A 14561-nucleotide genomic window follows, 5' to 3' on the forward strand; every position below is an offset into this window, starting at 1 on the left:
CCTTGCTTCCACTTTAGTGCAGTGGGACTACATTCGCTGTTTTCCAGTCCTCTGGGATTACTCCAGTAGCTAGTGACTGGTTGAATAATTCTGTTATTGGTTTTACCAGCTCCCCTTTAAGCTCTTTTAGTATCCTTGGATGTATCCCATCTGGCCCCATTGATTTATCCACTTTCAGGTTTGAGTTCTGTGAGGACTTTCTCCTCTGTAAATGTACTTGGCTCTCCCTCAGTTTTCTGACTATACTTGCAACTTAACTGTGGCCCCTTCCCCTCTCTTTCAGCAGTGAATACTGAGCAGAAATAATTATTAATATTATCTGCTATTACATTGTCCCCCTCAAGAAAACTTCCACTCTTTGTCTTCAGTCTAATTATTCCACTTTTTGTTTTTCTCCTTTCACTTATATACCTAAAAAAGTTTTCCCCCCTTTACCCACTGACTGGGCCATTTTCTCTTCAGCCTGTGCTTTTGCACATCTGATTACCTTCTAAGCCTCCTTCTGTCTAACAAGATACACCTCTTTGTCCTCATTCTTCTGCGTCTGCTTAAATTTCTTAAGGGCCAACTTTTTTGCTTTTACAATACTTGCTACTTTTGCAAACCACAATGGCTTTCTTTTTCTTGTGTTTTTCCTAACTCTTTTGACACAAAGTTCTGTTGCTTTTAGAATTGCACTTAGAATTGTATATGTACTAAACATGTACCTGAATACTAGCCTGATGCCCTCCCCATGTATTGATCCTGTTTTGTATTGGTCTGTTATGTATGTACACGGTCTGACTGGGAGCAGTGGTTATTGGAAACAAATTCCTTGTGTATTATGTATGTTGTACATTGATGTACTTGGTAATAAAGTGATTCTCATTCTGATGGGTTTTTTTTTTTTTTTGTGCCAGTTTAACAATGTCCCCAGTAGTGCCAGTTAAACATCATGGGGGTTATTCGGATTGGTTTACAAAAGCAAACTCCTTCCTTAATGGACAAAACCATGCCGCACTGCAGGTGGGGCAGATGTAACATGTGCAAAGAGAGTTAAGCCCCGTACACACGGGGGAGATATATTGCTCTGTGTCTCCTGTTCATCAGCGACCAGAGATGGTTGCTGATGAAAAAGAAACTGCCGGGGGATCCCGGCAGTGGTAATCAGCTGGTCGCAGGAGCATGTTCCTGCAACCAGCGATCTACAGGGGAAAAAACGTGAGCGCGCACCATATTGCCCGCGATATTACACAAAATCGCCCCCGTGTGTACACCGCATTAGATTTGCATACCTCCCAACTCTTGCAGATCGCTGGGGAGAGATGGGGTGCGCAGCAATTTTTAGGGGGCATGGCCTATCGGAAAGGGGGCGTGGCCTATAATCATGGTGGTGTCGCGAGGCCACACCCCGTTTTCCGCCGCTGTGGGGGCATGCCCAGCAGCTCTATGAGCTGCTGGCCAGCCCCTCTGCCTGCAAGAATAGACGCTGTGCGCATGCACACAACGTCTATTCACGGATGACAGGGGGGGGACTCACAACTGCCCCCCCCCCCCTGCCGCGGGACACTACCGGCGGCGTGAGGGACGCAGGAATGTCCCAAAATACCGGGACTTCCCGTGATAAGCGGGACAGTTGGGAGGTATGGATTTGGGTGGGGTGTGTTTAAACTGATATCTATAAAGCATACAGTATTTACCCTGCACAGAAACCAAATAACTCCCCCAAATCTAACTCTCTCTGCACATGTTACATCTGCCCCAGCTGCTGTGCACATGGTTCTGTCCATTAAAGAAGGAGTTTTGCTTTTGCAAACCAACCAGATTTACCCCCATGTCCCCAGTAGTGCCAGGTGCACACCCTGTCCCCAGTAGTGCCTTTAACAAAAAAAAAAAGTAAGTGCTCCTCCTGGTGCCTGTACTATGATGACAGGCGCCGGAACTGGTGCATGCGCAATATTGACCTCAGTACTGCGCATGCGGGCAGCTTCTATGGGCTGTTTCAGCAACAGGCCATAGAAAGGAAATCGTGGTTCCCAGTAACGGTGTACCTGGTCCAAACCCTATTGCAATCCAAGGGGTGCAAATACATCTCTTGATTATTTTGCATGCATGGTAAATGCTCGCTGCTTTTGCATGTAGCTTACAAATGCTAGACCACTTTGTTACCGCACAGTTTATATTTGGACACACTTTAAAGTTGGATATTGGACATCTAGGCAAGGAGCCCATACACACTCCAATCCCGGCGGTGCGGTGTGTGCTTTGAGGTGCGCGCTCCCGCGGCATCTCATCGAACAGTACAAAAAGTATGTGCTGCACATACTTTTTGTACTTTCTTTTCATCACATCGCATTGCATGCAATGTGATGTGATGGATGCTATTTTAGCCCAGAACTCACGCCAGGATCGGAGCGTGTATGGGCACCTTAAGAACTATTCTTAAAAAAAAAAAAAAAAAAAAATACCATTGTAAAAAGAGCTTCTAATCTATATGTGAGTGCAGGGGATGCAGCTGCTATGGGGCCCAGACAGCCTCAAGGGCCAGCAACCAGTCGCATTGCATGCCCCCCGTCCCAATAGAAATGGACCCCTCCCTAGAACCTCATACACTAGGGGTAACTCGCACACATCCGGTACCACCACAATTAGGTGGGGACTGGAGGATATGTTTTTTTTTTCTTGGGGAATTCAGTGCTCACATGATGAGTGATTTTCCTAGCAGCGCGTGGTTTCATTCCATTGCTCTGTACAATGTAAGCATTGATACTCTGTATTACTTGCTAGATACGGTATATTTGCTCAATGACACAGCTAAATAGTTTTTTTTTTTTTTGTTTAAATGACCTAAGGAACAGAAACTGAACAATGAGTGCGACAACGCAAACACAAGAAAATGTAACCATTTCGCTTTACAAGAGCTGATGCAAAGATCTATATATACGCACACAATGAGGTCCTCGTAATGACTAACGACTTAAGGCCCATTTACTGCCGGGGATGTGCAATTAGTGCTGTCCCCGCTACAATGGACTTCTTAGAATGTTGATACATCAGGCAGGATCCCATACCCCATGGAAACCTATGGGGGAAGTAGTGTGCAGGAAGGATAGCAGCAGGGATCTGGAAATTCCTGCTGTGGTCTCTCATCCGGGGAATAATTAACATTTGCAGAAAACCCCTGAACAAGTGTTTTCAGGGAATTAGCTGCAAATATTATACGATAAATGAGCCCCTACAAAGCTGGCCTCCTCTTTTGCCTGCTTACAGGGGCGGATCCAGGAGAAAATGACATTGGTGGCACCATGATAGGAGAGGGTTTGGGAGAGTGAGGGTGTAGAGGGGTGTTAGTGGTGCCAGTGTACATGTTAAGAGAGAGGATGGAAAATAGGCCCACCTTGGTGACAAAATTGAAGGATGTAGTTGCCGAAGGGGCGTGTCCTTGAGTGTAATGTACCACACCATATACAACTTCTACACATTATGCAACAAAATACTACACCCGATTGTACTTGCCCCTTACACATGATGCCACATGGATTGAGCCAAAATTCACATAATGCTTCATAAACAGGGACATTGCACGACAAAGGCGCGTTAAAAATGTACACCATAATGTCCATTCCGTATTATGCCAAACACCATAATGCCTATTAAAAATTATGCTACATAAGTGCTGCTTACCTACATGCTCATTGCCAGGGGTTCCATGCTCCTTGCCATGTGGGATTACATGCTCATTGCCAAGGGGGAATACATTTTCGCAGTAACTGGGGGACAGCCACAGCCAGGCAAAGAGTGGGGGGCTGCCCAGCTGTATTCAGAGCACTGCAGGTCCCGGCATTCCCAGGTTGGCCCCTTTTACACCAGCCTAGTCCCTGCTTTTTCTGGTGTGAGGGGGAGAGAGTACAACTGTAGTGACAATGGAAGTGAGGAGTTTTTAAAAGCTCTGATAGCCTTTGAAACTGAATTTGTGCTGAAATATCTATCTTTAGCAAAATTGGCAAGGCATGATGGGACTTGTAGTTTCACTTGTAGACAGGTGGGGGGCCAAAGTTTGGACATGCCTGATATAGACAGACTACAGTATTTCCCACGGTACACATGTGCATATAATACATTTGAACAAGGATTATGTAACAACCAAATTCACCAGCAGTTGAGTTTCTAACTGACCTTTGTCCTGAATTATGTGTCACTTCTAGGAGTGCTGATCTTATAGCAATACTGGCCAGATTTAGTCTTACAGTATAAAAAGTCCAACCTTTATTATACAAAACATAATAATAATTAATGTATATGAAGTTGGACAATGTAAATAATGAGCACACATCGGGTCCATTTCAGGATGGGACCCAGAATAGCAACAATCGTTATTTTGCGCATGCCGTGGAAAATGTGACCGCAGTCAATGTGCCGGCAACAGGTCAGAAATACAGCGTTGGGGGCGTGGTCCGGACACAGTTTGCGGGGCCGGTCATGGCAGCTGCATGATGTGACGTTGCAACGGGAAATGTGGCAGACCATCACTTTTTTTTTTCAGGTTAGGGCAGAGGTTCCCAATCTTTTTCGGATCGCGGCACCCTAGAGTATCAGAATTTTTCTGCGGCACCCCTAGGCCCCCCAAAAAATATATAAAATTAAGTAGCTTGTGTTTATATGTGCTTCTTAGGTGCAGTTATGTGGTAAAGGGCAGGATTTGCTTCTGATTATACACATATTTTATGATTGGCAGCCACCAGCACTGGTTTTGTCCATAAATAATTGACCATAAATAATTTGAATTGGTCCTGGTCCACCAACCCGTGGCACCCCTGCAAGTGTCCCGAGGCACCCCAGGGAGCCACGGCACACAGTTTGGGAACCACTGGGTTAGGGGCTAACCTAAAGATATAAGTGCTTCACTATTTATTTTGGCATCTTGTTTCCCTGGTTCCTCTGCACACTGCAGTGTTTGTGAGGTCCGTGAGGCATCCGGAGGAAACAGGACCTGTGCCCCAATGTGTCTCCTCGCAGCAGGGGCCCAGTGACTACAAGGCATAGTGGGGCAGATGTATTAAGCCTTAAGAGATAAATGCAAGGGTGATAAAGAGAGATAAACGAGTGGTGGTGGTGCAAAGTGTCCGCAGCGCCGTACAGGGTGTGTTGAAAAATACAGTATAAATAGGGGTATAGCTGCTAGAACTAAAATCAGCATCAGTTCAGAAGTAGGTGTCAAAATTAAGTAGAGGAAGGGAAGAACAGGACAGGAGCACAGGTGAGGTAGGGTGAGGAAGGAGGACCCTACTCATAAGAGTTAACATACTAAAAATAGGTGGGTGGACGAACAAAAAACAATAGAATAAGTAGGAACGGAGGCAGGATAGGAGGATCAAAAGAGGTTAGGAGGAGGGATAGGCTAGTCGAAAAAAGTGGGTTTTCAGGGAGCGCTTGAAGGAGGTAAGGGAATCAGAAAGCCTGATGGGTGGCGGGAGGTTGTTCCAGTGCAGGGGGGCAGCGCGAGAGAAGTCTTGGACACAGGAGTGGGAGGAGGTGATAGGTGAGAGGTCAGTCGGCGGTCAGCGATGGAGCGAAGAGGACGAGAGGGAGTGTGGATAGAGATCAGTGAAGAGAGGTAAGGAACGGTGGAGGAGAGAGCCTTGTAGGTGGTGGTGAGGAGTTTTTAAAGAGAACTTGGAAAGGAATGGGGAGCCAGTGAAGAGATAGACAGAGGGGGGAGGCGGAGGTAGAGCGGCGGGAGAGGAAGATGAGCCTAGCAGCAGCGTTAAGAATGGATTGGAGCGGTGCGAGGCATGTGAGAGGTAGCCCAGAGAGAAGGATGTTGCAGTAGTGTTTGAAAAAAGTCAGTAAGGAGCTGATTGGCTGGACGTTTATCTCTCTTATCACCCTTGCATTTATCTCTTAAGTCTTCATACATCTGCCCCAATTACTGGTTAATGCCCAGTGACGTGTATTATACGGACCTAGAGGTGTTCTATATTGTTTTGCATTAAATGTTATCTGCTATATTTCTTTTATTATTTAAATGCAGTTATTTGTTACTTTTCTCTTTTGCAGGAACTTAAGAAGTTGTCTGAACAGAATCCAAATGTCATAGTGATTCAGCTAGGTAAGCGTGTGCTGCGCAGGTTACGGGGCATTCTGAATTAAAACTCCTACAGAATTCATTTAGTAAATATTACAAGTCAATTTGATTCATCTCCGTTCGGTTCTAATGAGTGATTTGTAGGCCCCCAACTGCCTCTCTTCTCTCCCTGTGCCTCATGTGTTATATACAGTAGGTACTAGTGCAAGGCACAGTAAGTACTCCTACTTTCGGGGCAATTCAGGTTGGTTTTCAAATCGCATTGGCGTTCCTATGGATACGTGGGCCGGCCTACTGTATGCCGCGGGCGGCTGACGTCATGTCACCAGCCCGATCTTCGTCCTGGCGCCTGCAAATTAAAGTCCGTCTAGACTTACTTGTATTTGCCAAGGCCGGAGAAACCAAGGATGATTGGTCGGCGACCAGCGAATGATTTCTCCTGAAGTGGCGGCATGTGAGGGGATGTGCACTGCAGGTGGGGCAGATGTAACATGTGCAGGGATAGTTGTTTTGATTTTGTGCAGGGTAACTACTGTCTGCTTTATTTGTACACTGCAATATAGATGTCAGTTTGAAGTACACACCCCACCCAAACATAACTCTATCTGCGCGTTACATCTGCCCCACCTGCAAAGCACGTGGTTTTGTCCATTAGCAACCCAAATGTGCCTCAACCTGAATCAGGCCCTGTATGTGCAGAGCTGGTGAAGCTACACCCGGATCACTTGCAGGTGGATGGAGCTGCAGCAATTCTGCAGGATAATTCTGATGGGCGCTGGACTTAATGATGTGTGCATAATTGGCAGTTGTGAGCTGGCACATACTGTTACTTTTGTGTATGAGCGCAGCTTAATAATATACTGTTTTGCATATGTGAGGGTGTCTCTGCTCTTTTACACAAGTTTTAGCATTTAAAATGAGTGCAGATGTTCTACATAAAGGGTAGACCTTTAAAATAGTGCTGCACCTCCGTCATAGGGGGTTATTCTGGTTGATTTGCAAGGCTGAGAATTTGCAGCCTTGTGAGTCTACCAAACCCCCACCTTGCGAATGGTGGCTGGCTGACACCCATTGGCAAGGCAAATTCGCACGCAGGGAATGCGAATACATCCATTTGCAGCCTGTGGGATCCGCCCCCATCATTCGGTGGTGGTCGACCATTGAATTGATGGCGAAGGCTCACGCATCTGTAAGGTTGCCTCAGAGCAACCTTACAGATGTGTGTGTGTGTGTGCGCGCGCGCGTGCTCAGGGGGAAGGAGGGGGGCAGCTGACATCCGGTGATGTCAGCTGCCCGCCCCCCGCCTGTCTGTCATGCCTCATTTGCATGAGGGCCCAGGGTTCTCATGGGAATACCCATGAAACGCTGGGCGTTACCATATGGTGATGGGGCAGCCTGCCACCCCACGCCTCTCTCCGCCCCCCCGCCCGCAAGATTGCTTGTGTACACCCGCAAACAATCTGTTCGCCGTGGCCTTGCGCAACATGCACGCGCATAGAAGAAACGTCGGTCCCCGTGCAAATGAGCGCAACATGCGTTAAGGACCTGAATAAGTTCCTTAATGTGGTCACATCTCAATCAGTCTGCCAGTCTCCAAATGAGACCTTATTGGAATTTACCAGGGGCATAACTATAGTGGGTGCTGGGGTGCCATTGGTATTGGGCCTGGAGATGTACGGGGCCCACCTCCAGAGCTAGCCATCCCTGTACTTCAGACCTGATTGCATGGCTGTGAATTTGACCAATTATCGATAGACTGCGCACGTGTACAAATCACAGCACGCATGTGCCAGGCCCTCCTGCGATGAGTCTGCTACTTTTTCTGAAAGTTGGCCAAACGCAAGGAGATTGACAGGAAGTAGGTGTCTGGGGGCGGTGACTGTCCGTTTAGTGGGAGTGCCAAGAAAAATGCAGGCGTAAGTGTCTGGGAAAGTGCTAGGCGTGCCTTAGTGTTTTAGGGGAGGTTGTGTGACATCAGCAACAGGACGGATATGCTTTTTTCCATAGCAGCCGCCGAGTAAGACTCTGGATACTCTGAGCCCGCGATGACTGGTGCCCAGTGTAAAAATCATTCAACCGTGAGCCTGTTTACGATAGATTTTGGACATATTCGCCGTACACATCAATTCACACAGAGAGCGCATTAATTCGCAAGGTGGGATTTCACTCTAGAGGGGCGGGGCCTTAACTGAATTTGTGGCCGTGTGATCAGGTCTGATCTGAATTTCCCCCTTCATTTACATCGGCATAAGTAAGGACAGGGGACTGTCACAAAACGGAGACCGTCAGCGCTCCCCAGCTGCACATTGCGTTACCTATAGTACTTCTGGTGTCCCCAGCTTCAAGCATCTCTGCTTCCTGTATTGCTGGTATCCCCAGCTTCAAACACTGCTACCTGTACTGCTGGTATCCCCAGCTCCACACAAGCCTGCACTCCTGCATCACTGGTATCCCCAGCTCCACGCAAGCCTGCACTCCTGCATCACTGGTATCCCCAGCTCCACGCAAGTCTTCACGCCTGCATTCCTGCATCACTGGTGTCCCCAGTTCTGTGCGGGTGCCGGACAGCTCCCTGACAGTCGGGATTCCGACAGTCATTACTCCGAAGTCTGAATCCCGACTGCTCCCTCGTGGGGGTCCACGACCCCCATAGAGGGAGAATAATATAGGTGGCGAGCGCAGCTTGCCACCGTGCCCGCAGCGTGGCGAGCGCAGCGAGCCCACAAGGGGCTTCATTGCACTCCCCCCGCTGTGCAGTTAGGATTCCGATATATGAATAATGACTGTCAGAATCCCGACTGTCGGTGAAATATACCACACCCTTCTGTGCAAGCCTGCTTCTCAGTATTGCTGGAAATCCCAGCTCTCAAGAAATTTTAACTTAATGTTATTCAGCCATTGACCATCTCATTCAGTTATTAACTTTGTTCATTCGGTCATTTATTCCTTCATTCAACCATAGATACTTGCATAGTGGTTTACTCCGTGAGGAGTATGGTGTGTATCCGCACAACCTTATGGGTTAGTTAGTCCCTGATTTTTACAGGATAGAGAGACCCCAGAAACCGTTTTTAGTTTGTATTTGGGGTGCTGTTCCTTCCCTACAGCATGGGTATGTACATTTTACAGAAAGAAGAAAAAAAGAACTGTTTGGGGGAACGCACTGATCATTTTAAAATATAACTTTTATTAGTATTAACTTTAATATTCCCTATATCAGGGTTGGGCATTCATGTAAACAGCAGAAAAAAATGTAGGGGGTTAAAACCACCTACAACATATACATGAATACAAATAGTGTGTTTAAAGAAAGAAAAATATTTGTGTGTTTTAAAATTTACACAAGTGTCTGTCCAAAAGAAACGTCCATTTAATATAGCCCAGAAGAATTTGTTGGCTGATAATATTGGTTAGTGGTTGTAACTCTGATATTGCAGCAGGATAGAGGTGTATCATGTCCTTATTGTGGGACACTATGCTTGTCAGAATGTTTCAATTTAAGGCAGGGGTTCCCAATCTTTTTTGATTCACGGCACCCTAGAGAATCAGAATTTTTTTCACGGCACCCCTAGGTCCAAAAAAAATTAATTTGATTGGGTTTATATGCGATTCTTAGTGGCAGTTATGTGGTAAAGGGCAGGATTTGCTTCTGTTTGTACACATTCTATGATTGGCAGCCACCAGCACTGGTTTTGCTCATAAATAATTAACCATTAATAATTTGAGTTGGTCCTGGACCCCCAAGCCGCGGCACCCCTGCATGTGTCCCGAGGCACCCCAGGGAGCCACGGCACACAGTTTGGGAACCACTGATTTAAGGTATAATACTGGTGTACATTTAACACTAACACTGTAACATCTTGCAATTACTGTGCTATCACAATTCATTTGGAATATATCTCAGCTTTATTAGCACATATGGTGGTGTGTTGGCGCCCTCCTTTGGTCATTCCATATACATGAAAAATGCCCAAAGGTACAAATAAAATAGTGATATCTTGATGCCCTCCTCTAATTACTGCATGCACAATATTTCAGTAATGAAGTGTGCTATATTTTGGATGTTAATATAATGCACCACTTTATATCAGAGTTTTAGCTGGGTGTAGTTAAATGCTACCCATTCTTTCTAGATATTATGGTTAAATATTCTATATAAGGTCATTATTCTAACTTCATATATTTTGGGCTACTAGACCTCTTTCAGACAGAACATGTGCCAACGCAGCGTTTCGCTGTTCACTAGCTTTTTCAAGGCCAACCAGATGGCCTTATTCAGACCCTATTTATTAGTATCCAGAAGCCAATGGAAACATGGTATGAGTGTCATGGTATAGGATACTTACCTGTAACCATATGAATCAATATACTTGCCAGCTTTTGTCCTTGTGCATCCAACTGGTCTCCTGCCCTCGTCCAGATTCACAAACAAACACAGCCCTGACACTGACATTGTATTGAATTCAGAAATGGACAGTATACAAACTAGTTGCCACAATTAATAGTATACAATATACCTCACTCACAGATTGGGTAGAATGGTTTGTAGATTGTACCTTTCCACAAAACTTCCGCCACCACCAAATAGATAGTTTCCTGGTTCGGCTTGCACACCACCAGGCGAAGAAGAGTCTATGGTCCAGGGATGTTTTAAAGTGGGTGTATGCCAATGTGACCTGGGGAGGCACTGGGCTTGATGCTGAAGGCCTATGCAAACCCGATTTACTGCATAAAAATACATATATGTCGTGACTAATGCAGCGTCTTTATAAGTGGTCGCTGGATCTCGCGAAGCCATTTGTGGGATTCCTAATACAAATCACATACATTCAGTTGATGTAGCTGCAAATACATTTATTTGTGTACATTTGTCAGGCCCTATGTGGTATAATGTAAGCTGGTGGCACTGCAATGTGGCATAATATGAATTGGGGGCACTACTATGGAGATTTAAATGAACTTGGGCAATACTGTGGCCATGAAATTAACTATGGCACTACTGTGGGTATAAAATTAACTGCTGAGGGGACAGAGGGGTCTTTCTAGAGGCATTGGGGACCTTTCCAAAATGTAAACAAGGATCCTGTTATGCTACTTGCATTTACATAAGACACCACTGCAATCTGATTTATTTATAATATTTACATGATATCTTTTCAGTTCTTACTTTACCTTCATGTTTCTCTATAGATACCACAGATCCTGCAAGTGTCAGTTCCTCTGTGAAAGAGGTAGAGACACACTTGAATGGACAACGCCTGGATCTGCTGATCAACAATGCTGGAGTTCTGACCCGTAATACCCTGGAGACACAGACCGCCGAGGATATGAGGCGGGTGTATGACGTAAACGTGGTGGGCCCAATGCTTGTCACTCAGGTACAGGTGTATGACAGCATACAGTACATAAATGTTGATAGGCTAACTTTTTTTCATTTATTTTTTCCAGTTTTTTACTTCATTCTGAGCACCACCTCACCGCTCAAAACTTTCTTCACCAACCTAGGCCAAAGGCTGGCTGGTTACTAAGCAACAAAGCAGTGGCACAAACACATGGCAGTTATTTCTGTTTAAAAATGTTTTGCAAATTATTATTATGTATAATAACACCAACTCGCAAGTACTTTCAATAAAAAAAAAAAAATACAACACGGACCTTTACTAAGCATCGTGTGAAATAGAATTGCTCAAATGTACTGATGACCCAAATATAATAGTATATATTATATACAGCAACAGAGAGCCAGGCGTGCTGCAAGAAACTGGGGTATCTGATACTTTTGATATATTTCCAGTTTGCAGCTATTTATTTATTAACAGTTTCTTATATAGCGCACACACATTTCGCAGCACTTTACACAGAATATTTGAGCATTCACTTCAGTCCCTGTCCCAGTGGCGCTTACAATCTTTATTCCGTACCACATGTACATACACACATAGAAATTTAATTATTTTTTTTTTTTTTTTTTAAACCTACCAGTAACATTTTTTGGGATTGTGGGAGGAAACGGGAGTACCCGGAGGAAACCCATGCAAGTACAGGGAGAATATACAAACTACACGGAGTTAGGGCCATGGTGGGTATCGAACCCATGACCTCAGTGCTGTGAGGTAATAATCCTAACCATTACACCATCCATACTGCTATATAACATGTACTGACTTACAGACACTGACTTCGAAAACCGTCATTGCCTCAGTCTTATATCCATATGGGAATCACACAGGAAGGGACTCAATTACTAAATGTGATCTGTACCTTTGTCTTTTGGAATCAGTCACTGTGCATTGGATCACTGGGAAATAGGGAGATGGGTTTTGGAAGTCAAATACTTACAACCCAGCTGCCCCTATTGTATAAACCATTATGGTTCTGTTGAATTGAAGGCTTTTTCAGGGCCTTATTCAGCATGGATCGCTAATGTGAAGTTGCGGCGTCCTGCGAGGAGAAAGCAGTCACTCAGACAAAGTGAAGAAGTCCCATGCTAACGTGCGAGACAATTGCGAATGGATCGCAAATTACTATCCACTCACAAATCTATACCCCATTACTGGACCATCAAACAGTTTTTGCCATCTGTGCCAATGTGAGTAGTCCTGAGGCTTCCAATAATCTTTGACTGAGTCAGGCAGGAAGTGGTCATCCCTGGCGTCCGACTCTCCTCAGACACCTGGGCATGATTTGCTAATTTTCTGATTAGCGACCTGTGCTGAATTAGGCCCACAGCAGTGCATTATTAATACAAGGGGATTTTATTTACTTTTTCAGTGTAACCATAGCATTGAATTCGATACTGACCAATGACAAGTGTATCACAATCCATCACTGCAGCCAAACTACTTTTTAGGGGGTTTTGAGGTAAATTATTCACAAAAATACTATAAAACCATTTCTTGTGGCAGTGTTCTCATCCCTAGGAATTGGGACACCGAATACTGACTGTTTTAATAAAAATTGAAAATACATAATTGTTGGTTATTCTGTAAATTGGTGGTTTACTGAATAGTTACAAGTTTATATTTAACAGCTCGGAAATTAAATTACTATAGTTTTGGTGGTGCTGTAGTAAAAGTGGTTAAACTCACAGTACAGTGTCTGTAGTGGTGGCGAATGTCGGGGCAGCGTCTGTAGTGGTGGCGACTGGCGGTGTGGTGTGTGCAGTCTTCAGTCCTGATGATAATCCCTTTGCATCATTATCAGACATGTTTGTTAATAAAAATCCGAAGATGACCACGGTCCCTTGTATGTTTGATGCCATTTACCAGCTGCTTGCATTAAGTGTCAAATGGTCAGATGTCCCCTAATATGGCTAATTACATATGTGGCTATATTTGGGCTGGGATATGACGCTAAGGCTGATTGGCAGAATCATACATATGACTGGTGTAGAGGCCTATTATAGCTTCAGCTTCTAAAAGTAGCCCCCTCCCCATGCATTAGTATTCCTCTAGAGCCCCCTCATTAATTGGCCCAGGCTTGCATTTGGCATCACTATCACACCTCAGTATGACAACCTTTTCCAGAAGGCAAGTCTGGAGCCACTTGTCCAAACACCCGCAGTCCTGTAGAATGAGTAACCAATTAGGTAAGTTATACACACTTGCCAATCAGATGTTCGATATGTTGGTCCTCGCATGACAGCTGGGTGGGCATATTGTGATATGTCGATGAATGTCATTCAGACCTATCGGCTGTAAATAACCACGACGTGCTATTGATATATCGTTCATTCGCTCCAGTTGTAATTGGGCTATATTTGATGGATTTTCCTGATATTTGTTCCACCTTCCTCACTCTTGTTAGGCATTCCACCCCTTGCTTAAAAGGGAAGAAGGCACCGGAAGGTCAGCCATTGTCCATATCTCCGCAGTGCTTGGCTCCCTCCAGGATCTACCCACTATGTACTTCGCTTTACCAGCTATATCTTATCGCTGCAGTAAGGTAAGCCAGTAACACATAATGTGCATTTAGTATTTGTATGGTTATTGGCTTCTGTTTGAAGGATTTAAATACAACTCTGAGTACTTTCACAGCTATGCTGTTGGTGGCCTATATGGACAAACATGGCTTCCAGGGTGCTCTTCATGTTTGTGAATATAAGAGATAAATGTACTAAGTCTTTGGGATAGATAAAATACCAAGCAAGCAACTCCTAACTGTTGTTCAAACCCCATCTTGGAACATGGCAGTTAGGAGCTGATTGGCTGGTGCTTAGGGGTAGTTGTATGAAGCAGTGATAAGGGAGGAGAAATGAGCCAGAGAAGTGGCCCATGGCAACCAATCAGCACTGAGGTAACCTCTATAATTTGCATAATATAAAAATATACAGAGCAGCTGATTGGTTGCCATGGGCCACTTCTCCTCTGGCTCACTTATACTTCCTTGTCACTGCTTCAATCATCTACCCCTTTTATCTTCATCCACTTTATCTTTCTCCAAAGCTTAGAACAGTGGTTCTCAAACTGTGGGTCCTGACCTTCTCAGCATGGGGTCG

The 14561-nt window shown here is 44.9% G+C and overlaps 1 protein-coding gene across 1 annotated transcript in view; it reads left to right on the plus strand.

The window, feature by feature from the left end:
* The window catches only part of LOC146045129 (C-signal-like), a 30180-nt gene that overhangs the window by 12125 nt on the left and 3494 nt on the right, over nucleotides 1-14561 (plus strand). The window contains exons 2-4 of the mRNA XM_083163816.1: nucleotides 6037-6088; nucleotides 11255-11442; nucleotides 13871-14008. Of these exons, the coding sequence (XP_083019942.1) occupies nucleotides 6037-6088; nucleotides 11255-11442; nucleotides 13871-14008 (378 nt within the window). The remainder of the gene's footprint in view (nucleotides 1-6036; nucleotides 6089-11254; nucleotides 11443-13870; nucleotides 14009-14561) is intronic.

This window comes from Crinia signifera, chromosome 11 (assembly GCF_055691185.1).
Source record: "Crinia signifera chromosome 11, ASM5569118v1, whole genome shotgun sequence".
Lineage (NCBI taxonomy): Eukaryota > Metazoa > Chordata > Amphibia > Anura > Myobatrachidae > Crinia > Crinia signifera.